At 43.1% G+C, this 23239-nt stretch overlaps 1 protein-coding gene across 1 annotated transcript in view; it reads right to left on the reverse strand.

Annotated features, from left to right (window-relative positions):
- The window catches only part of LOC120023115 (BTB/POZ domain-containing protein 7-like), a 55570-nt gene that overhangs the window by 16419 nt on the left and 15912 nt on the right, over window positions 1–23239 (reverse strand). Inside the window, exons 2-3 of the mRNA XM_038967088.1 lie at window positions 7774–8006; window positions 5018–6154 (exon numbers count right to left, since the gene is read on the reverse strand). Coding sequence (XP_038823016.1) covers window positions 5018–6154; window positions 7774–7855 — 1219 coding nt within the window. The 5' untranslated portion in view covers window positions 7856–8006. The remainder of the gene's footprint in view (window positions 1–5017; window positions 6155–7773; window positions 8007–23239) is intronic.

A 23239-nucleotide genomic window follows, 5' to 3' on the forward strand; every position in this document is an offset into this window, starting at 1 on the left:
ATGACAGAGGAGAAGCTGCATGTATCTAATTAAAGACATGTTGACTAACAAATAGCCTACCAAAATGTCAGAAATTATATAACAGAAACATATCTAAAGGACCGTCCACACCAAGGACGAGAACCATTTGTAATGCATCAGTGCAACAATGTTATGATCACTGGCCAAAGTGATCACACCAACGCACTCTCTCTTTCCTTATCTTTCCCTGACAGTTCCTTTGGCCTAGGCCTATTTTACATTCAGCAATTAGCAAGAGCAAGCGTGCTTCTCTACATGAAAAGGCTATTAGGCCTACTATAAAAAAAGCTAAAAATAAATGTCCTATAGCTTTTGCAGCCTAAAGCTTTTCCTGAGATTTCACATGAAGAGGAATAGCGGAGTGGCTTGCGTAGCCTATTATGCACAGGAACAGCTGGATATGTGTAGCTGAAGTAAGAAGGTAAATCATTGTAATTATTTATTTTACTAGGCAAGTCAGTTAAGAACAATTCTAATTTTCAATTACATTCTAGGAACAGTGGCTTAACTGCCTTGTTCAGGGGCAGAACGATAGATTTTTACCTTGTCAGCTGGGGGATTTGATTTTGCAACCTTGTGGTTACTAGTCCAATGCTCTAACCACTAGGCTACCTGCCACCCTATTATTAGGCTCCTCATTAGCTAAATAGTATAGCTATAAATAGTTACCTGTCAAAGTGCAAGAAAAAAAGTTAAATTATGAAATGGTAGATCTGTACATTCTTCCAGGCAGCAGTCGGGCACGCAAAGCTCCACTATTGATTAGGCCTACGTTGAGACAATAACATTATTCTACCTAGGCTACAACAACACACTGCAATGAGGAAAGTATTATTGTTATCAAGTGAGTACACAATTATTGTCTAGGGCTGTAAACTGCAATGATGTAGGCTCATTTGAATAACTGCTCAAATGTCCTGTTTTGAATGCTTCATGCCAAAAAAACTGCATACAGCCTAGGCCTGATTATGCAACCATATGGATCAGTTTGGTTCTATTCCCGACAGTTTACAAGTTCCAGAACGGTACATTAGCAGGCTACTCATATGGTGTACTTTGATCACACCATCGTGCGCTCTCTCTCCTTTAAAACTCCCCTATTTTACATTCAGCAAGCTGAAATCTCTCCTTGATAGGCTAGTAGTAAATAAACTGCTTGAATTAAATGTACAACAAGCTATTCTAGTCTAGCTTTTCCTGGGACTCCAAGTGTTAGGAGGAATAGCTGTAGCTGAGAAGCAGTGGAGAGGTCAGGTGCGTAATTGCGCAAAGAGAACTGTGAAGACAGACTACCCACTAGGCACAGACGTCAGTTCAACTAATGTGAACTCAACTAAGGTGAACTTTAAAAAAAAGTCACCATGTCACTAGATTTAGATTAAAAGTTAGGTGTAAAAATTACAAAATGCCCTTATGTTGATAACTTTTTGTAAATCCAATCAGTTTTCCACGTTGATTTAATGTCATCACATTGTTTTGGTTGAAATGACTTGGTAACGTCGATTCAACCAGTTTTGCCCAGTTAGTAGAGATGTGTAGCATAAGTTAGAAGTGTATGCAACCCATCATTCATGAGTTAAATATTAGGCCTAATACTGCAGTGAATAGCCTATACCCAATGGATTTACACAGTGAAATAGATATTTTTACATCAGATTATGAAATGACAGGTAGCCTAGGATAGTGTGCTCCCTAGGCTGCGCTCCCAGTCCCCGCAGGCACGCAGCTCGGAAGTCTCCCCAATTGATCCCCAAAAATTATCACACCTAGGCTATAACAACACAATGCAATAATGCATTTTATAAATAATTATATTCTAGGCTGTAAACTACAGTGAATATGCCCTTTCAATATCTGCTAAAAATCCCTGAGTTTTGAATGCATGTTTCATTCCGAAATAATAATAATCTAGTTTTGGCCTGATTAGGCAACCACTTGGATCAGTATTGGGTATTTTCTCGACAGCTAAGGTACAGAAAGGCACATCCTTCTCCCAAGTCGTACTATAATTAATGTGGCCACCAATATGCTCATACATGCCCAGTAATTGAGGCAAGCTTAGCGTGCACTCTGCCTTCTCTCCTCTCTGAGCAGCCTTACGCACCTAGACCGCTTCAATAGAACGTGTTTTTGATCGGTTGTCAATATTTTATAGTCGAAGGGACAGGGAAAAAATACAAATCGCTCTGAAAGTGATCCAAACGATACTGTCGTTATCCACTCTTTTTGTAGTTATCGTTGTAGTCTGAACGCTCCTGTTCACTTGAATACATTTTTATTTTCGTATTTGTTATAGTGACCGTTATAGTTATCGTCCTTGGTTTGGACGGCCCTTAAAATCCGGCATAAAAAAATTGCACCCCCATCAAAAAATCTTTCACTTTCAATATTAGCGGGTTAGGGTCGGTTGCAGGCCTCAGATTTTCACTTTTTCACTTATAGTGGGGCGGTTAACTTCTTATGGCTGCAGGGGCAGTATTGAGTAGCTTGGATGAAAAGGTGCCCAGAGGTGCCCAGAGTAAACTGCCTGCTCCTCAGTCCGAGTTGCTAATATATGCATATTATTAGTAGTATTGGATAGAAAACACTCTGAAGTTTCTAAAACTGTTTGAATGATGTCTGTGAGTATAACAGAACTCATATGTTAGGCAAAAACCTGAGAAAAGATCCAACCAGGAAGTGGGAAATCTGAGGTTTGTAGGTTTTCAACTCATCGTTTATCAAATACACAGTGGGGTATGGGTCATTTTGCACTTCCTAAGGCTTCCACTAGATGTCAACAGTCTTTAGAACCTTGTCTGATGCTTCTACTGTGAAGTGGGGGCGAATGAGAGGGGATTGAGTAAGGTCTACCATGACCTGAACATGCGCTAACCATGCTCTGTTCTATCGCATTTCTGAAGACAAAGGAATTCTCTGGTTGGAACATTATTGAAGATTTATGTTAAAAACATCCTAAAGATTGATTCAATACATCATTTCACATGTTTCTACTGCCAGTAAAATAACTTTTTGACATTTCGTCTGCTTTAAGTGAACGCGCTTCGTGACTTTGGATTTGTTTACCAAACGCGCTAACAAAAGTAGCTATTTGGACATAAATGATGGACATTACCTAACAAATCAAACATTTATTGTGGAACTGGGATTCCTGGGAGTGCATTCTGATGAAGATCATCAAAGGTAAGTGAATATTTATAATGTTATTTCTGACTTCTGTTGACTGCACAATATGGCGGATATATTTTTGTCTTGATTGGGCTCTGAGTGCCGACCTCAGATTATTGCATGGTTTGCTTTTTCCGTAAAGCTTTTTTGAAATCTGACACAGCGGTTGCATTAAGGAGAAGTGGATCTAAAATTCCATGTATAACACTTGATCTTTGATCAACGTTTATTATGAGTATTTCTGGAAATTGATGTGGCTCTCTGCAAAATCACCGGATGTTTTTGGAACTACTGAACATAACGCGCCAATGTATACTGAGATTTTTGGATATAAATATGAACTTTACCGAACAAAACATACATGTATTGTGTAACATGAAGTTCTATGAGTGTCATCTGATGAAGATCATCAAAGGTTAGTGATTAATTGTATCCCTATTTCTGCTTTTTGTGACTCCTGTCTTTGGCTGGAAAAATGGCTGTGTTTTTCTGTGATTTGGCGGTGACCTAACATAATCATTTGTGGTGCTTTCGCTGTAAAGCCTTTTTGAAATCGGACACGGTGGTGGGATTAACAACAAGATTACCTTTAAAATTATATAAGATACTTGTATGTCTGAGGAATTTTAATTATGAGATTTCTGTTGTTTTGAATTTGGCGCACTGCACTTTCACTGGCTGTTGTCATATCGATCTCGTTAACGGGATTGCAGCCATAAGAAGTTTTAAGGATGAGTTATTAGCAATTGCGGGCGGATGTGGGTGAACAAACAGCTGTCTCAAGCACCACTAACAGACCCCCAGAAATCGTCTGATCACCCTCTAGTGGTGAAAGTAAGAACTGCCAAACATGCACAGTCAAAGAGGAGAATAATTATTTAAATTTTTTCGTGACAGAATAATAATTATCTCGAAACAGAGGCATACTGAGACAAAATAAACAGGACAGTGTGTAAATGATAAATTAGTGCAGGAAATTAACACATTTATTAAAAGGCTGGAAGCAAATGCTGGAATTAAACAATTAACTATACAAATGAGCAAAAGCTGTGTGCATTAAGGAAATAGTCACCTGGCTCAAATAGAAGCCCGTCTCTAATGTTGTGTTCAGTGATGGAAAGCAAATAAACACCTGGGCTATTAATTTAAGTTTTACGGTATATCTTCTTGTAAATTATTATTTGGGGTTAAAAAACACTCCAGGCCACTCTTAAACATCTAAAACTAGATAGAAATACGTTGAAATTATAATGGCCTGCAAATTGTTTTTGATGAACAAATTGGTACCCCAAAACAATCTGTGCAGCCCTCCACCAAAATTATTTCCCAACCTTGGATTATAGGGATGGATGGGCATGGATGGATCAATTGAGATAGCTTTTTCAGTTGTGCCAATGCCCAGTCTACATTAAAGCCTTGATGTTGGCTCACACTCCTGTCCTGCTAACCTATGATAGATTTCAGTATGCAGAGATGCAGTTATATGAGGATATCCATCCCCAGTCAGACCCATACTGTCACAGAGCTAAGGGCAATATCATATGGACACCCATGCCATTAAAATAACACTCCTAGCATGACAGATTGATACTCAAATTCATAACGCAGCCCATTTGTTAACCTTAGCAGACCAGATTTAAAAGGATATAAAGCATCAAAGTATATTCTCACTGGCTGCTACAGGCAGCCTCCCAGACTACCATTCATCCTCATATACTGGACAGATTATAAGGGGATCTGGGATGACCTCAACATGTACCGCCAGGTTGAATGTAAACACCAGCTCTCTACTGTGAACCATTCATTCATGGTTGATACTGTAGCTTACCTTGTGCCAGCATGCTGAACTCAAGGAAGAGGGCAATGTGGTAGAGCTCCATGGCCTCCTCAGTGCAGGTGCTGGCTCCTCCCCTGCCCCCGGCAACCAGGACCTGCACCTCCCCCAGGCTCCCGGCTGAGGGGCTCCCCCTCATCACCAGCCCCAGCTCCACCAAGTCTGTATACATGCAGTGCAGGATTACCCGCACGTACTTTCGCGGGATGATGGACTCATCCAGCACGATGTGCGTGGGTGTCTGGAGTGTGCGCTCAGTCATCTCCTCCCCCGTGCGGATGCGCCGCTGCAGAAGGTTCCGGAAAAAGGGCGAGCGGGCCGAGAGCACGGCCTTGTGGGCCCTCAGGTCCTCATCTGGGGAGCCCAGCCCCCCACCGCCCCCTGTGGCCACGCCCCCTCCAGCCCCCCCACTGCTGTAAGCCTCCACCAGCTCCGCGTCGGAGGAGAAGCTGAGCAGGGCGTCATAGTAACACATGTAGTCAAACAGCCCTCTCATGTCTGCCTCCAGGGAGTTGGGCGTGCCAAACTCCTCACTCAGCTGCACCAGCACGTCCACGTTCTGCAGCCTGGTGTCCTCCGCCCCACACACCCCAAACTCCCCCGTGTACAGATAGTGCAGTAGTGCAGAGAACATGGGCACGTCGATGCCTGCCGTCTCGATGTCCATGAGGACCTCGGCACCGTACCCCGGGGAGGAGGACAGCAGGGTCTTGAAGAAGGGACAGCGGGCAGCCAGCACAGCGCGGTGGGCGGGGAAACAGGTGTCCTGGAAGATGAGGTCCAAGTCGGTGCAGTACTTGTGCTGGTAGAGGGCAGACAGATCACGCTGCAGGCTGGGTGCCTCGGCCCGCGCCAGGCTGGCATGGAAGCTCAGCTCCTTGAGGGAGGATGTGCCCTCGTACTCCTCCACCAGGGCGTTGGCATCACGCACATCCCACCCCGACAGGAGCTCCCGCATCAAGCGGGCATGGTCGGCAGAGCGGCTGGACTTACGGCGCTTGATGAACCTCCTCTTGAGGGTGGCCAGGCCCAGGCTCTTCTTCTTCCTGTCATGGGGCTTGTCGTGACCCTGCTCCAGGCTGTACAGCTTGGACTCCCAGCCATAGCCCTGCTGGGAGTATGACGACGTCCCTGCAACACATAACATAACACAGAGGTCAGCTGGTTCAAATGTTGTGGTTGTTTTTTGAAATGGGAAAGAAGTCATGTCAGGATTTTATTAATATGATACACGTATCTTGTTTTTCCACAGCTGTTTTATGAATGCAGTCAATTCCTCGGGCTTGATATTATCCAGTTTGCCTGTTCTATTCTGAAATCATGACCATATGAAACCCAAGCGGTATTTCCTCCTAGGCTGGTCATTTGACCTGGCAGTCTAGACACTCTCCTCTAACTCCCCCATAGTGTGCTTGACACTCCCTTGATCTAGTGCCCCAGTCTCATTTCACAGATAATTCAACTGTCTGTGTCAAGGAACAGGCCATCATTATCAAAATTCCATCAGCTGTCATCACAAGCATCAATAAAGCTGACTATGATTAAGGCATGGATGGAATTAGAGGACAACAGCAAGTAGAACATGGACTACAACGTTTTGGATTGTCAGTCTGGGGGTAGGAAAGTCCCCCTTCCTATGTAGTCTTATGCAATACACTTGTCCAGCCATACACAAATGAACTACCCCTAATAGCAGTGATGTTTGGCTGGAGAGAGGGGACTCTTGCGTCAGAGGCAGCACTGCCAAATAGAAAAGTCTCTCTATGGCCTTCCTTCCCTGAACATCCATCACAGTGACCCACATAGTAGTCATTCTCATACTGTGAATCATCCTCCATCTACGCCTGCACAGCAGCGACTTCAGCTTACAACCAACAATCCTTAGAACTGGAAACAACATCAGTTTATTTCTGAAATCTACAGGGCTTTCAACTCAATCAAATCTCCATGAGCTTGGACCTACTGTATGTCTCTAGGACTACGGACAAGAAAGGCGTAACAGGAAAATGAATATAAAAGCCTGGGGTTTTCCTTAAGCAGACATTGATTGAATCCAAAACTGTCTCAAAAAGCCTATAAAATCTGAGTAAATTCATAAGCAGCCACTCATAAATGGCCATCAATAAGGCCTAGAAAATGAATGAGGGATTGATGCTTGGATTCTGAAATGGAAATTAACATAGAGGCAGCGGTGGATGACTGAGCAGTTCTCTGCGAGAGCCGCCAGAGAAAATAAAACTAATAGAATGCAGCTTGTACACTTCCAACAAACCAGACACAGATGAATTCAACTTCATAAGTCAAGAAAAAAAAGTTGACTGACAGAACTCGGTTTGTAAAAACTAGAGCCTAAATCAGTTGCTGGAACTGAAAAGATCAACTTCAACCAACCACCCTCCACAATGACTTGCACATTCCAGTAGCGCAGTGAAGGCTGCTGAGGGGAGAACGGCTCATAATAATGGCCGGAACGGCGCAAATGGAATGGGATCAAACACCTGGAAACCATGTGATTGATGTATTTGATACCATTTCACAGATTCCGATACAGTCATTACCACAAGCCCGTTCTCCCCAAACAAGGTGACACCAACCTCCTGCGCTGTATCATGCATCATATTTTAAGCATATCGTTTATCTATGTTCATATCCTTGCCATGAGGGTCTGTTGTGGACACTGATGATATGTCCCACTGAGGACTTTGAAGATACATACAGTATTACGGTAAAGTAAGAACATTGAAACTTACCTATGAAGGTCTGTTGTGTCTGTGTGTTTCCCCCTGTACGAGGGGAGCATGAGTGCGGGTAGCTGGATGCATTAGCACCCATCGTCACTCTTCTTCACTTGTTGTTCGGGGATCTCGCCTCCTGCATCTTCATTCTGCCCAGGAGAAGTGCTTAGTTCCTCAGCCGTCGGCTCTCTCTCTCAGGTCCTGGTCCTCTGGAGCCTCTTTAGACACCCAAGCCCAGCCTGCCATGCCTGAGAGAGGGAAAGGAGAGGGAGCAGGGGAGTTAGCAATGGAGTGATTGAATTGTTTTGAGTAACTCTGTTACTGAGTAACGTGCCATGGGGATTAAGGCCTGATGAAGTTGGTCTGTTTGAATTGTATTAGTCAATGCATAACCATACATCCTGTTACTTCGACTGATCTCAACCCCCCATTGTTAAAAAATAACAAATATATATTTTTCAGATAGAGGATGAAAATTCCTTTTGAAAATGAAATCATTAACGTCCTCTTGTATAACACTCCCTATATGTGCTATATATGTGCAAAGGCTAATTGTAACGGCTTTCGTTGGTGGAAGGAGAGGAGGACCAAAATGCAGTGTGGTACGTATCCATAATATCGTTTAATCGAGAATGAATACAAAATACAAAAAAAAAGAACAAGAGAATAAATGAAAACCGACACACAGTCCTGTATGGTGCAAACACTGAAACGGAAAATAACTACCCACAACCCATAGTGGGAAAACAGGCTACCTAAGTATGATTCTCAATCAGAGACAACGATCGACACCTGCCTCTGATTGAGAACCATACTAGGCCAAACACATAGAAATATAACGTACAGACCAAAACATAGAAAAACAACATAGAATGCCCACCCCAACTCACGCCCCGACCAAACTAAAATAAAGACATAAAAAAGGAACTAAGGTCAGAACGTGACAGTACCCATTTACCGCGGTGGCGGCTCTGGTGCGGGACGTGGACCCCACTCCACCATAGTCTCGGCCCACTTATGTGGCACCTTAGGAGCGGCGACCCTCGCCACCGACCCCGGATTGGAGACCCTAGCAGCGGGCCCCGAACAGACGGGAGACTCTAGCAGCGGGCCCCGAACAGACGGGAGACTCTAGCAGCGGGCCCCGAACAGACGGGAGACTCTAGCAGCGCCGGAGTGAAGGGCGACTCTGGCAGCGCCGGAGTGAAGGGCGACTCTGGCAGCGCCGGAGTGAAGGGCGACTCTGGCAGCGCCGGAGTGAAGGGCGACTCTGGCAGCGCCGGAGTGAAGGGCGACTCTGGCAGCGCCGGAGTGAAGGGCGACTCTGGCAGCGCCGGAGTGAAGGGCGACTCTGGCAGCGCCGGAGTGAAGGGCGACTCTGGCAGCTCCGGAGTGAAGGGCGACTCTGGCAGCTCCGGAGTGACGGGCGGCTCTGGCAGCTCCTGACTGACGGGCGGCTCTGGCAGCTCCTGACTGACGGGCGGCTCTGGCAGCTCCTGACTGACTAGCGTCCCTCGTTGGAGGCCTCGTGCCATGGATCCTCACTAGAGGCTTTGTGCCATGGATCATCACTGGAGGCTTCTTGCCATGGATCATCACTGGAGGCTTCGTGCCATGGATTATCACTGGAGGCTTCTTGCCATGGATCATCACTGGAGGCTTCGTGCCATGGATTATCACTGGAGGCTTCGTGCCATGGATTATCACTGGAGGCTTCGTGCCATGGATTATCACTGGAGGCTTCTTGCCATGGATCATCACTGGAGGCTTCGTGCCATGGATTATCACTGGAGGCTTCGTGCCATGGATTATCACTGGAGGCTTCTTGCCATGGATTATCACAAAACGCAGAAATAAAAATATAATTCATGCCTTACCTTTGATGAGCTTCTGTTGTTGGCACTCCAATATGTCCCATAAACATCACAAATGGTCCTTTTGTTCGATTAATTCCGTCGATATATATCCAAAATGTCCATTTATTTGGCGCGTTTGATCCAGAAAAACACCGGTTCCAACTTGCTCAAACGTGACGACAAAATATCTCAAAGGTTACCTGTAAACTTTGCCAAAAAATGTCAAACTACTTTTGTAATACAACTTTAGGTATTTTTTAACGTTAATAATCGATAAAATTGAAGACGGGATGATATGTGTTCAATACAGGATTAAAACGATATGTAGCATGCCTTCTGTTTGATTGAAGCGCATGTCCAGGACACCTGGAGTGCCTCGACTTCAAGATGGCCGTATTTCTTCATTACACAAAGGAATAACCTCAACCTATTTCTCACGACTGTTGACATCTAGTGGAAGCCGTAGGAACTGCAAGCAATTCGCTTAGAAATCTGGTTTCCCAATGAAAACTCATTGAAAAGACAGTGTCCTCAAAAAAAAAAAATCTGAATGGTTTGTCCTCGGGGTTTCGCCTTCTAAATAAGTTCTGTTATACTCACAGACATGATTCAAACAGTTTTAGAACCTTCAGAGTGTTTTCTATCCAAATCTACTAATAATATGCATATCTTATCTCCTGGGGATGAGTAACTGGCAGTTGAGTTTGGGTATGCTTTTCATCCAAACGTGAAAATGCTGCCCCCTACCCTAGAGAAGTTAAGGCACATACAAGTAAGTTCACATGTTCCAGAAGGCATTTCTGCCAAAAAACGCATTTTGATTTTAAAAGAAAGGTTACGTTCAAATGGCTCTCCTGTGAAGTAGTGACCCGCGACATATGCCTAGTTTCCTGAAACGAATCACACATTTCTAAAAAACAGTTTTTGCTTTCTCATTATGGGGTATTATGGGGTAATGTGTAGATTGATGAGGGAAAAAAACTATTGAATCAATTTTAGAATAAGGCTGTAACGTAACAAAATATGGAAAAAGTTAAGGGGTCTGAATACTTTCTGACAAAATTGTATATGTTGCCCTAAGAGTTGTGCAAAGTTGGTAGAATCTTATTCAAAATTATTTACAGCTGTAATTGCTGACAAAGGTGCTTCCACCAAGTATTAACTCTGGGGTGTGAAGACATTACTATTCATTTCAAGCATTTCTATACTTTTTCTTTCACTTTGAAAATGTGGAGCAGGTTGTGTAGGTATGGAGGAAAATAAATCTAATTTAATCCCTTTTTAGATGTAATTATAAGGCAGCAAAATGACAACTGTGCAAGAGGTGTGTAGACTTTCACTAGGCACTGTAGCTCCTCCATTGACCAAACCTGGACCTAACCCTACTTTGAACTGTGGTTGACAGCAGTTTGAGATCTGAAATATGAAGTAAACCATCTGCAAGTCTTTATGTCTGTTGGCAAGTACAAGTCACAGTGGTCTGCTACTGTCAGTTTTCAACCGATAAATGGGGAAGTGGGGATTTCCATCGAAAAGGACCAATTAGCACCAATATGTGAAGCATGGCCGGTCCTTGCCGTTCTGCCGCCCTAGGTGAGACCAAAAGATGCAGCCCCCTCACAAAACTACAATAGTCCCCCATTAAGCAAAATTACATTGAAAAGACGTCTAAAAGACATTTTCCAGACTTTGAGTTACGATTAAATTAAGGTTCTGAATGAAAGGTGAAAATATATTTCCCGTATGTTTAAAATAGATATTTTCAAGGATGTTGAAGAGGCATCTTTTCCGGACATTGAAGAATACGTATTTTCCAGACGATGGATGTTGATATCAAGCTAATTTTTGCTTCTGAATTAAAGTTCAAAATAAGTAATTTCTGAATGTGTCAGGAGTTCACCTAGGGGTCATGATTGGGGATGTACCAAATTATTGATGTATTAGAATAATTGATTATGCTTATGTTGTATTAATAGAGGGGGAGGGGTTACATTTATAGGGTCCTAGACTACAGATTAACAATATATATACATTATGAGGTTTATATATTGTTCCACAGTTGTTTTCTATTTCTCTCTCTCTCTGCCTCTTATAAAGAGACCCCTCTGAGAAATGTGTGACTGAGACAGAACTCTGCAGGGGAGTGTGGGAGATAAGACTAGTCAGACATTCCACTATAAATCAACTTGGACATTTACTGCTAAGCTTTTAGATAACACACTAAAAGCCTTGTTCATATAGCTGTGTAGGCATGGTTTTGGTCTCATGAGTAAAAGATAATGACGTAGGCAGTGACATCACTTCGGGTTTAATAAATAACTTTGGACTTTTTCTTTGATGCAGAACTGACTCGGAAACATGCATTATGTTCCTGATTGTCAACTTCTGTCTGCAATTGCATTAATAAAGGTTTTGAATGATTTAATTAAAGATATTGTCATAATGCTAATTTCACCAATGAGCCAATGATTGACAAGGCACAAGGAGGAACGAACCCCAACAAATGCCCAACTATGTGGTAAGCCTACTGTTTGTAAAACACCAAAAAAAGATGTCCGGTCCAGACAGGAACAAAAAAAGACGTTGGCTCGTGCTTACTGGGGTATAGCCTACCATGTTGGCCCCAATGGAATTTCATGAATGCCCATCCATGTGGTAAGCCCACCGTTTGTAAAACAGGTCACTGCATTGGCTTTATTAACCCTGATTCCCATGACTAATCAATTTGGCCATTTAAGCTCTGAATATCAGCTACCCAACTTTATCAGGAGTTATCGTGAGCCTATTCACAATGTGTTTACACAGCGGGATTTTTTTAAATATATTTTTTATTGAACCTTTATTTAACTGTGCAGAAGTATTTTCTTTTTCGCTATGAACAGCTGATCATGACAATGGGGTGAAACGGCTGGACAAAAGTTGTGATTGTCCCTTCCATACTGTCCATTTTACTTTGACCTGTCCTGTTTTTAGGATATATTGTTTGTTAACATGACAGTGCATTTTTTATTTGATTAAGCACCATTTAGGTTAGGCTATTTGATCGGAGAAACCCGCATGATGTAAAAAGCATCCATCTCACTACATTGTCAAACATTTTATCTCCAGATTGTAGGCTACAGAAAAGGCCACATACTCTTTTTACCATATCCTATACCCGCTACATGCATTATGTTAGATGATTTTTTTGACGGAACGTTGGTGATGAATCTCTCCAACAGCACCTGGAGAGGCGTGCTGGGAATGAACAAGCAAAATATTTTGCACCCCTGCCTTCGATAAAGTGGGAACTGATTATCACAGGGCGGCATCAGCGCTCACCTAAAAAACCATATGCCACTGGTTGAGAGAAAATGTCATTGTTTTTGGGCAGAATTGTGAGGTTTTATGTGTTGTTGTTGGAGGTGCGTCTTGGACAGTTTAGCTCAGAAAATGCCGTCCTCGTCAATATGCCGCCAAAGGCGGCCGCCTAATCCTGCCTTTAAGAGTCTATATTTTAGTGGGGGGGAAATGCATATGTAACGGATGTGAAATGGCTAGCTAGTTAGCGGGTACGCGCTACTAGCGTTTCAATCAGTTACGTCACTTGCTCTGAAACCTAGAAGTAGTGTTGCACCTTGCTCTGCAAGGGCCGCGGCTTTTGTGGAGCGATGGGTAACGACGCTTCGTGGGTGACCGTTGTTGATGTGTGCAGAGGGTCCCTGGTTCGCGCCCGAGGTCGGGGCGAGGGGACGTACTAAAGTTATACTGTTACATTGGTGCCGTGACCCGGATCACTGGTTGCTGCGGAAAAGGAGGAGGTTGAAAGGGGGGTGAGTGTAACGGATGTGAAATGGCTAGCTAGTTAGCGGGTACGCGCTACTAGCGTTTCAATCAGTTACGTCACTTGCTCTGAAACCTAGAAGTAGTGTTGCACCTTGCTCTGCAAGGGCCGCGGCTTTTGTGGAGCGATGGGTAACGACGCTTCGTGGGTGACCGTTGTTGATGTGTGCAGAGGGTCCCTGGTTCGCGCCCGAGGTCGGGGCGAGGGGACGTACTAAAGTTATACTGTTACACATAGATACATTTTTCAACAATTTTCCATCTTAAAAATTCGGCATAAGTAAAAGCTTGGGTTTATGTTGACGTAAACACTCCTGCCAACTAATATAAACACTTATATTTCGTTTTGGAGAAGTTGTTAACCTTCTGCAAGAGGAGGGAGGTGTCACGATCCTCTTCCTGGAAATGACTGGACCAAAGCGCAGCGTGGTACGTGTTCATGATATTTTATTTTATCAGAACACTTGAACAAAAATAACAAAGAGAAAAACGAACAGTTCTGTAAGGTAACTAAACTATACAGAAAACAACTACCCACAAACACAGGTGGGAAAACAGGCTGCCTATGTATGATTCCCAATCAGAGATAACGATAGACAGCTGCCTCTGATTGAGAACCACACCCGGCCAAACACAAAGAAATAGAAAACATAGAAATAAAGAAACTAGAATGCCCACCCTAGTCACATGCCCACCCTAGAGGATAATGAAAGTTTAAGTAATGGTAAATGTACCAATTATTTATAGTGATTTTACTGATTTGAATTTCGTTTATCAATTATTAGGTGGTTAAAACTTGTGAACCAAAAATTCTGTAACAGAATTACTGCAACTGAAATAGCTACAATGGGAAATCATAATAGTGATAAACCACAGTTGGGTCACCTGCTACTGTCCTCCCTTCCACTTGCATACTGTTATTTTCAGCTCATAACGGTTATATTTGTCTTTCTGTTGTCTGGTGGAAAAACCCTCCCTCTCCCTTTCCCCCTCTCCTCCCCCCTCCCTCTCTCTGCCTCTCGCTCTCAATCTTAAGTTAATGTCACCTCTCCCAGCTCTTACTGACAACTACCCAGGTGCCACCTCTCTTTCCATTTACTGTAACCAGCATCTACACCCACTGAGTACCGGCCGACACCGGGCGTCCATGGACGTTGAAAAGTAGTTGAAATTTGGTCAGTCGACCTTGGCCGTTATGTTAATCTCCACAAACGGACCGGACCAAATCCGAACCTATCATAGACGTACATTACCGGTCAAAAGTTTTAGAACACCTACTCATTCAAGGGTTTTTCTTTTTGTGTACTATTTTCTACATTGTAGAATAATAGTGAAGACATCAAAACTATGAAATAACACATATGGAATCATGTAGTAACCAAAAAAGTGTTAAACAAATGATTCAAAGTAGCCACCCTCGCCTTGATGACAGCTTTGCACACTCTTGGCATTCTCTCAACCAGCTTCATGAGGAAGTCACCTGGAATGCATTTCAATTAACAGGTGTGCCTTGTTAAAAATTAAATTTGTGGAATTTCTTTCTTCTTAATGTGTTTAAACCAATCAGTTGTGTTGTGACAAGGTAGGGGGATATACAGAAGATAGCCCTATTTGGTAGAAGACCAAGTCCATATTTTGGCAAGAACAGCTCAAATAAGCAAAGCGAAGCAGTCCATCATTACTTTAACTTCTTTCGGCTGAGATCCCGTTAACGGGATCGACTTGACAACAGCCAGTGAAAGTGCAGGGCGCCAAATTCAAACAACAGAAATCTCATAATTAAAATTCCTCAAACATACAAGTATTTTACACCATTTTAAAGATAAACTTGTTGTTAATCCCACCACAGTGTCCGATTTCAAAAAGGCTTTACGACGAAAACACACCATCTGATTATGTTAGGGCAGTACCTAGTCACAGATAAACACAGACATTTTTCCAGCCAAGGAGAGGGTTCACAAAAAGCAGAAATAGAGATAAAATGTATCACTAACCTTTGATGATCTTCATCAGATGACACTCATAGGACTTCATGTTACACAATACATGTATGTTTTGTTCGATAAAGTTCATATTTATATCCAAAAATCGTAGTTTACATTTGCGCGTTATGTTCAGTAATGTTTTGCCTCCAAAACATCCGGTGATTTTGCAGAGAGCCACATCAATTTACAGAAATACTCATAATAAACATTGATAAAAGATACAAGTGTTTTACATGGAACTTTAGATAAACTTCTCCTTAACTTCTCTAGGATAGGGGGCAACATTTTCACATTTGGATGAACAGCATACCCAAATTCAACTGCCAACTACTCATCCCCAGAAGATAAGATATGCATATTGTTAGAAAACACACTGCAGTTTCTAAAACTGTTTGAATCATGTCTGTGAGTATAACAGAACTTATTTAGCAGGCGAAACCCCGAGGACAAACCATTCAGATTTTTTTTGTTTGAGGTCACTCTCTTTTCAATGGATTTTCATTGGGAATACAGATTTCTAATTGACCTTCTTGCAGTTCCTACCGCTTCCACAGGATGTCAACAGTCTTTAGAAATTGGTTGAGGGTTTTTCCCTTGTGTAATGAAGAAGTACGGCCATTTTGAATCAGGTTCACTTGTTGTGTCCTGTTTGTTAGAGGCGCATGACCAGAAAGCTAGCTACAGTTTGTTTTAATCCTGTATTGAACACATATCATCCCGTCTTCAATTTTATTGATTATTTACGTAAAAAAAGACCTAAAGTTGTATTATAAAAGTAGTTTGAAATGTTTTGGCAAAGTTTACAGGTAACTTGTGAGATATTTTGTAGTCACGTTTCACAATTTGGAACCGGACATTTTGGATATATATCGACGGAATTAATCGAACAAAAGGACCATTTGTGATGTTTATGGGACATATTGGAGTGCCAACAACAGAAACTCGTCAAAGGTAAGGCATGAATTATATTTTTATTTCTGCGTTTTGTGTTGCGCCTGCAGGGTTGAAATATGCTTCTCTCTGTTTACTATGGTGCTATCCTCAGATAATAGCATCGTTTGCTTTCGCCGAAAAGCCTATTTGAATTCTGACATGTTGGCTGGATCACAACCAGTGTAGCTTTAATTTGGTATCTTTCATGTGTGATTTAATGAAAGTTAGATTTTTATAGTAATTTATTTGAATATGGCGCTCTGCATTTTCTCTGGCTTTTGGCCAAGTGAGAGAGTAGCGTCCCGCCTAAACTCAGATTTTTGGATATAAATATGAACTTTACCGAACAAAACATACATGTATTGTGTAACATGATCTTCATCAGATGACACTCATAGGACTTCATCAAAGGTTAGTGATTAATTTTATCTCTATTTCTGCTTTTTGTTACTCCTCTCTTTGGCTGGAAAAATGGCTGTGTTTTTCTGTGGCTATGTACTGACCTAACATAATCGTTTGGTGTGCTTTTCCCGTAAATCCTTTTTGAAATCAGACATGTTGGCTGGATTCACAACAGGTGTAGCTTTAATTTGGTGTCTTTCATGTGTGATTTCATGAAAGTTAGATTTTTATAGTAATTTATTTGAATTTGGCGCTCTGCATTTTTACTGGCTTTTGGCCAAGTGGGACGTTAGCATCCCACATATCCCAGAGAAGTTAATGCAACCGCTGTGTCAGATTTAAAAAAAAAAAAAATCTTTACGGAAAAAGCACACCATGCAATAATCTGAGTACGGCGCTCAGACACAAAAACAAGCCATACAGGTACCCGCCATGTTGTGGAGTCAACAGAAATCAGAAATAGCATTATAAATATTCACTTACCTTTGATGATCTTCATCAGAATTCACTCCCAGGAATCCCAGTTCCACAATAAATGTTTGTTTTGTTCGATAAAGTCCATAATTTATGTCCAAATACCTCCTTTTTGTTTGCGCGTTTAGTTCAAAAATCCAAATTCATGACGCGCAGGCCAGACGAAAAGTCAAGAAATTCCGTTACAGTTCGTAGAAACATGTCAAATGATGTATAGAATCAATCTTTAGGATGTTTTTAACATAAATCTTCAATAATGTTTCAACCGGAGAATTCCGTTGTCTTTAGAAATGAAAAGGAACGCAGCTACCTCTCACGGGGTGAGCTCATGGTGAGTGAGTGAGCTGAGTGAGCTCATGGCACTCTGCCAGACACCTGGTTGAAACAGCTCTCATTCCCTCATCCTTCACAGTAGAAGCCTGAAACAAGGTTCTAAAGACTGTTGACATCTAGTGAAAGCCTTAGGAAGTGCAATTTCACCCCATAGACACTGTATATTGGATAGGCAAACCTACAAACCTCAGATTTCCCACTTCCTGGTTGGATTTTTTTCTCAGGTTTTTGCGTGCCATATGAGTTCTGTTATACTCACAGACATCATTCAAACAGTTTTAGAAACTCCAGAGTGTTTTCCATCCAAATCTACCAATAATATGCATATCTTAGCTTCTGTGCCTGAGTAGCAGGCAGTTTACTCTGGGCACCTTATTCATCCAAGCTACTCAATACTGCCCCCAGCCATAAGAATTTAAGACATGAAGGTCAGTCAATTCAGAACATTTCAAGAACTTTGAAAGTTTCAAGTGCAGTCACAAAAACCACCAAGCGCTATGATGAAACTGGCTCTCATGAGGACTGCCATAGGAATGGAAGACCCAGAGTTACCTTTGCTGCAGAGGATAAGTTCATACCAGCCTCAGAAATTGCAGCCCGAATAAATGCTTAACAGAGTTCAAGTAAAAGACTAATCTCAACATCAACTGTTCATAGGAGACTACGTGAATCAGGCCTTCATGGTCGAATTACTGCAAAGAAACCACTACTAAAGGACACCAATAAGAAGAAGAGACTTGCTTGGGCCAAGAAACACGAGCAATGGACATTAGACCGGTGGAAATCTGTGCTTTGGTCTGGAGTCGAAATTGGAGATTTTTGGTTCCAACCGCAGTATCTTTGTGAGACGCAGTGTGGGTGAATGGATGATCTCCGCATGTGTATTTCCCACTGTAAAGCATGGAGGAGGTGTTATGGTGTGGGGGTGCTTTGCTGGTGACACTGTCAGTGATTTATTCAAGGCACACTTGACCAGCATGGCTACCACAACATTCTGCAGTGATACACCATCCCATCTGGTTTGGGCTTAGTGGGACTATCATTTGTATTTCAACAGGACAATTACCCAACACACCTCCAGGCTGAGTGATGATGGAGTGTTGCATCAGATGGCCTTGCCTCCACAATCCCCCGACCTCAACCAAATTGAGATGGTTTGGGATGAGACGGACCACAGAGTGACTGAAAGCAGCCAACAAGTGCTCAGCATATGTGGGAACTCCTTCAAGACCGTTGGAAAATAATTCCAGGTGAAGCTGGTTGAGAAAATGCCAAGAGTGTGCAAAGCTGTTATCAAGGCAAAGAGTGGCTATTTGAAGAATCTCAAATGTAAAATATATTTGAACACTGTTTTGGTTACTACATGATTCCATATGTGTTTCTACAATGTAGAAAATAGTCAAAATAAAGAAAAACCCTTGAATGAGAACGGTGTTCTTAAACTTTTGACCGGTAGTGTATGATTCACAAGTTTGGATAGCACAGTACAGTACTGTACAGTGTGTAGAGCACAGTAGAGTACAGTCCAATACAATACAGTGAAGAAAAGTAGAGTATAGTTCAGTAATCTATGCTGTACTCTACTGCACTGTGATGTCCAAACTTGTGAAACATCAGGAGAATAATTATGCAGCGACTAGGAGACCCATGAGGCAGCGCACAATTGGCCCAGCGTTGTCCGGTTAGGGGAGGGTTTGGCCGGCCGGAATGTCCTTGTCCCATCGCGCTCTAGCGACTCCTGTGGCGGGCCGGGTCCATGCATGCTGACACAGTCGGCAGTTGTACGGTGTTTCCTCCAACACATTGGTGCGGCTGGCTTCGGGGTTATGCGAGCAGTGTGTCAAGAAGCAGTGCAGGCTTAGCAGGGTCGTGTTTCAGAAGACACAAGGCTCTCGACCTTGGCCTCTACCGAGTCCGTACGTGAGTTGCAGCGATGGGACAAGACTGTAACTACCAATTGGATATCACGAAATTGGGGAGAAAAAAAGGGTCAAAAGCACAAAAAAAGATATATAATAAGAAAAATAAAGTAAAAATAGCTAACATGCAGTTATTTCTGCAGACATCTTTGAATCTTAATTCGGAGCAGATATTTAAGAGTTTTTGTAATTACGTTTCCAAAGTTACTGTAATTACATTACCAAAGTTTGCATCTGCATAGTTCTTCTACTAAATTAGTTTTTGTACATGTTTCTGTGGAAATTGTTAAGAGTTGTATGGTTTGTTAAACTTTGAAATCAAATGGTTTTTGTTTGGCATACATTTTAAAGTGAATAAACTGAGTCAAAGCGTAATTCCGTTACCATGGACTTGCCCTAATACATCACATAATTTACATTGCCTATAGCAAAACAATGTTTGATACAAAACTAAAGATTATATAACCATCAACAACCCCATCTCCCCATCTCCCCAAAACCAACAAAGACACACACACAGTCTAGCAGCTCCTGACCCTCTGGGAGGCTGGCGGGGAATTCCAATGTGATGGGAGATCTGCTTTATCTCAGAAGGCAGTTTTTCCTCCAGCACTCTAATACATCACTGTGTCTGCTCCCATTGAGCAGCACTTTAACCAGCCTCCCAGGGGCTCCCAGGAAAACCACACGCTCTTAATCAATACACACAATGGTAAACCAAATATCCACACTGCAATACACTAAAACCTAATAAAACTGTGCCAGGCTTAAGAGGGATTTGTGTAGAGAATTTGAATATCCAGGATGAAGAGAAAACCCCTGAGATGTGCCGTCTTGTTTGCAGACAAGAGTCCTCTGAGGGGCAGGATAGATGCAGAGTAAACAATACATCCCTTAACGCCAGCTAAACAATACACCCCCCCCCCCCCCATACACAGCTAGAGCCCAAACAACAATCAACTTCAAGAACCACAATTACCACATGTTCAACTAGGATCCTGGAAGCACATCTTAATGTTTGTAAAACAACAATTTCCTTGAGACCTGGACACAGTGTCTCCTCAGCTTACTAAGTCTAACCCCAGACGCTCTCTTTCTCGCTGATGTTGAATGGGAAGAGGAAGGATGTCTGGGGGTGTGGGGGAGGGAGACAGCTGGGCTGGAGCAGGGTGTTGGGACTGGGACTGGGATGGGCCTGTGGTGGGTTTGGGGAGGGGAGTGGCAAGGATAGCTGGGCTATGTGTCACTAATGAGAGGTGACAGGGGAAAGGCTAGCCTACACGCCACCACACTCGCCATCCCCCATTTTTCATTCTGTAGCTTGCAAACACACACACACCACACACACACACCTCACCAGAGTGGGTTGGGTCTCTGTATTTAAATCAGCCATTTACAGAGCAGACCGAGTACCTCAGCCTCCCACAGCACATTACCATACAAAACGGCAGGCAGAAATAGGATCAATGCATTATTCAAATTACAGTGAAGTCACTTTATCAATCATTTATATGGATTTCTTCCTCCGAAATTGCAGAAAGACAAAAGAGGAGACTCAAATCAAATCAAATATTTTTTGGGGGGGTCACATACACACATTTAGCAGATGTTATTGCGGGTGTAGCGAAATGCTTGTCTTTCTAGCTCCAACAGTGCAGTAGTATCTAACAATTCACAACAATACACACAAATCTAAAAGTAAAAGAATGGAATTAAGAAATATATACATTTTAGATTGAGCAATGTCGGAGAGGCATTGAATAAAATACAGTAGAATAGAATACAGTATATAAATATGAGATGAGTAAAGTAGTATGTAAACATTATTTAAACATGATTAAAGTGACTAGTGTTCCATTATTAAAGTGGCCAGTGATTCCAAGTCTTTGTACATAGGGCAGCAGCCTCTAAGGTGCAGGGTTGCGTAACTGGGTGGAAGCCGGCTAATGATGGCTATTTAACAGTCTGATGGCCTTGAGATAAAAGCTGTTTTCCAGTCTCTTGTCCCAGCGTTGATGCACCTGTTGATGCACCTGACCTCGCCTTCTGGATGATAGCAGGGTGAACAGGCTGTGGCTCGGGTTGTTGATGTCCTTGATGACCTTTTTGGCCTTCCTGTGACATTGGGTGCTGTAGGTGTCCTGGAGGGCAGGTAGTTTGCCCCCAGTGATGCATTTGGCAGACCGCACCACACTCTGGAGAGCCCTGCGGTTGCGGGCGGTGCAGTTGCCGTACCAGGTGGTGATACAGCCCGACAGGATGCTCTCAATTGTGCATCTGTAAAGGTTTGAGAGGGTTTTAGGGGCCAAGCCAAATTTCTTCAGCCTCCTACAGACACCCTGGTTCGAATCCAGGCTGTATCACAACTGGCCGTGATTGGGAGTCCCATAGGGCGGTGCACAATTGGCCCAGCATCGTCCGGGTTTGGCCCGTGTAGGCCGTCATTGTAAATATGAAATTGTTCGTAACTGACTTGCCTAGTTAAATAAAAAAAATCTACACACAATACCCCATAATGACAAGGCAAAAACAGGTTTTAGACATTTTTGCAAATGTATTTAAAATAAACTGATAAAACATTTACATAAGTATTCAGACCCTTTACTCAGTACTTTGTTGAAGCACCTTTTGGCAGCGATTACAGCCTCGAGTATTCTTGGGTATGACACTACAAGCTTGGTACACCTGTATTTGGGGAGTTTCTCCCATTCTTCTCTGCAGATCCTCTCAAGCTCTGTCAGGTTGGATGGGGAACGTCGCTGCACAGCTATTGCACCTTCTTCACCACACTGTCTGTGTGGGTGGACCATTTCAGATTGTCAGTGATGTGTACACCGGGGAACTTGAAGTTTTCCACCTTCTCCACTGCGGTCCCGTCGATGTGGATAGGGGCGTGCTCCCTCTGCTATTTCCTGAAGTCCACAATCAGCTCCTTTGTTTTGTTGACGTTGACTAAGAGATTATTTTCCTGGCACCACTCTCCCAGGGCCCTCACCTCCTCCCTGTAGGCTGTCTCGTTGTTGTTGGTAATCAGGCCTACTACTGTTGTGTCGTCTGCAAACTTGATGATTGAGTTGGAGGTGTACGTGGCCACGCAGGTGGGTGAACCGGCATTACAGGAGGGGGCTGAGCACGCACCCTTGTGTGGCCCCTGTGTTGAGGATCAGTGAAGTGGAGGTTTTGTTTCTTACCTTCACCACCTGGGGGCGGCCCGTCAGGAGGTCCAGGACCCAGTTGCACAGGGCGGTGTTCAGACCCAGGGCCTCAAGCTTAATGATGAGCTTGGAGGGTACTATGGTGTTGAATGCTAAGCTATACTCAATGAACAGCATTATTACATAGTTATTCCTCTTGTCCAGATGGGATAGGTTAGTTCAGTTACCTTTGCTTTCTTGGGTACAGGAACAATGGTGGACATATTGAAGCAAGTGGGGACAGCAGACTGGGATAGGGAGAGATTGAATATTTCCGTAAACACTCCAGCCAGCTGGTCTGCGCATGCTCTGAGGACGCGGCAAGGGATGCCGTCTGGGCCGGCAGCCTTGCGATGGTTAACACACTTTAATGTCTTACTCACATCGGCCAGAGAGAAGAAGAGCCCACAGTCCTTGGTAGCGGGCTGCGCCGGTGGCACTGTGTTATCCTCAAAGCGTGCGAAGAAGGTGTTTAGCTTGTCCGGAAGCAAGACGTCAGTGTCCGTGAAGTGGCTGGTTTTCACTTTGTAGTCCCTGCCACATACGTCTCGTGTCTGGGAGAT

This window comes from Salvelinus namaycush, chromosome 28 (assembly GCF_016432855.1).
Source record: "Salvelinus namaycush isolate Seneca chromosome 28, SaNama_1.0, whole genome shotgun sequence".
Lineage (NCBI taxonomy): Eukaryota > Metazoa > Chordata > Actinopteri > Salmoniformes > Salmonidae > Salvelinus > Salvelinus namaycush.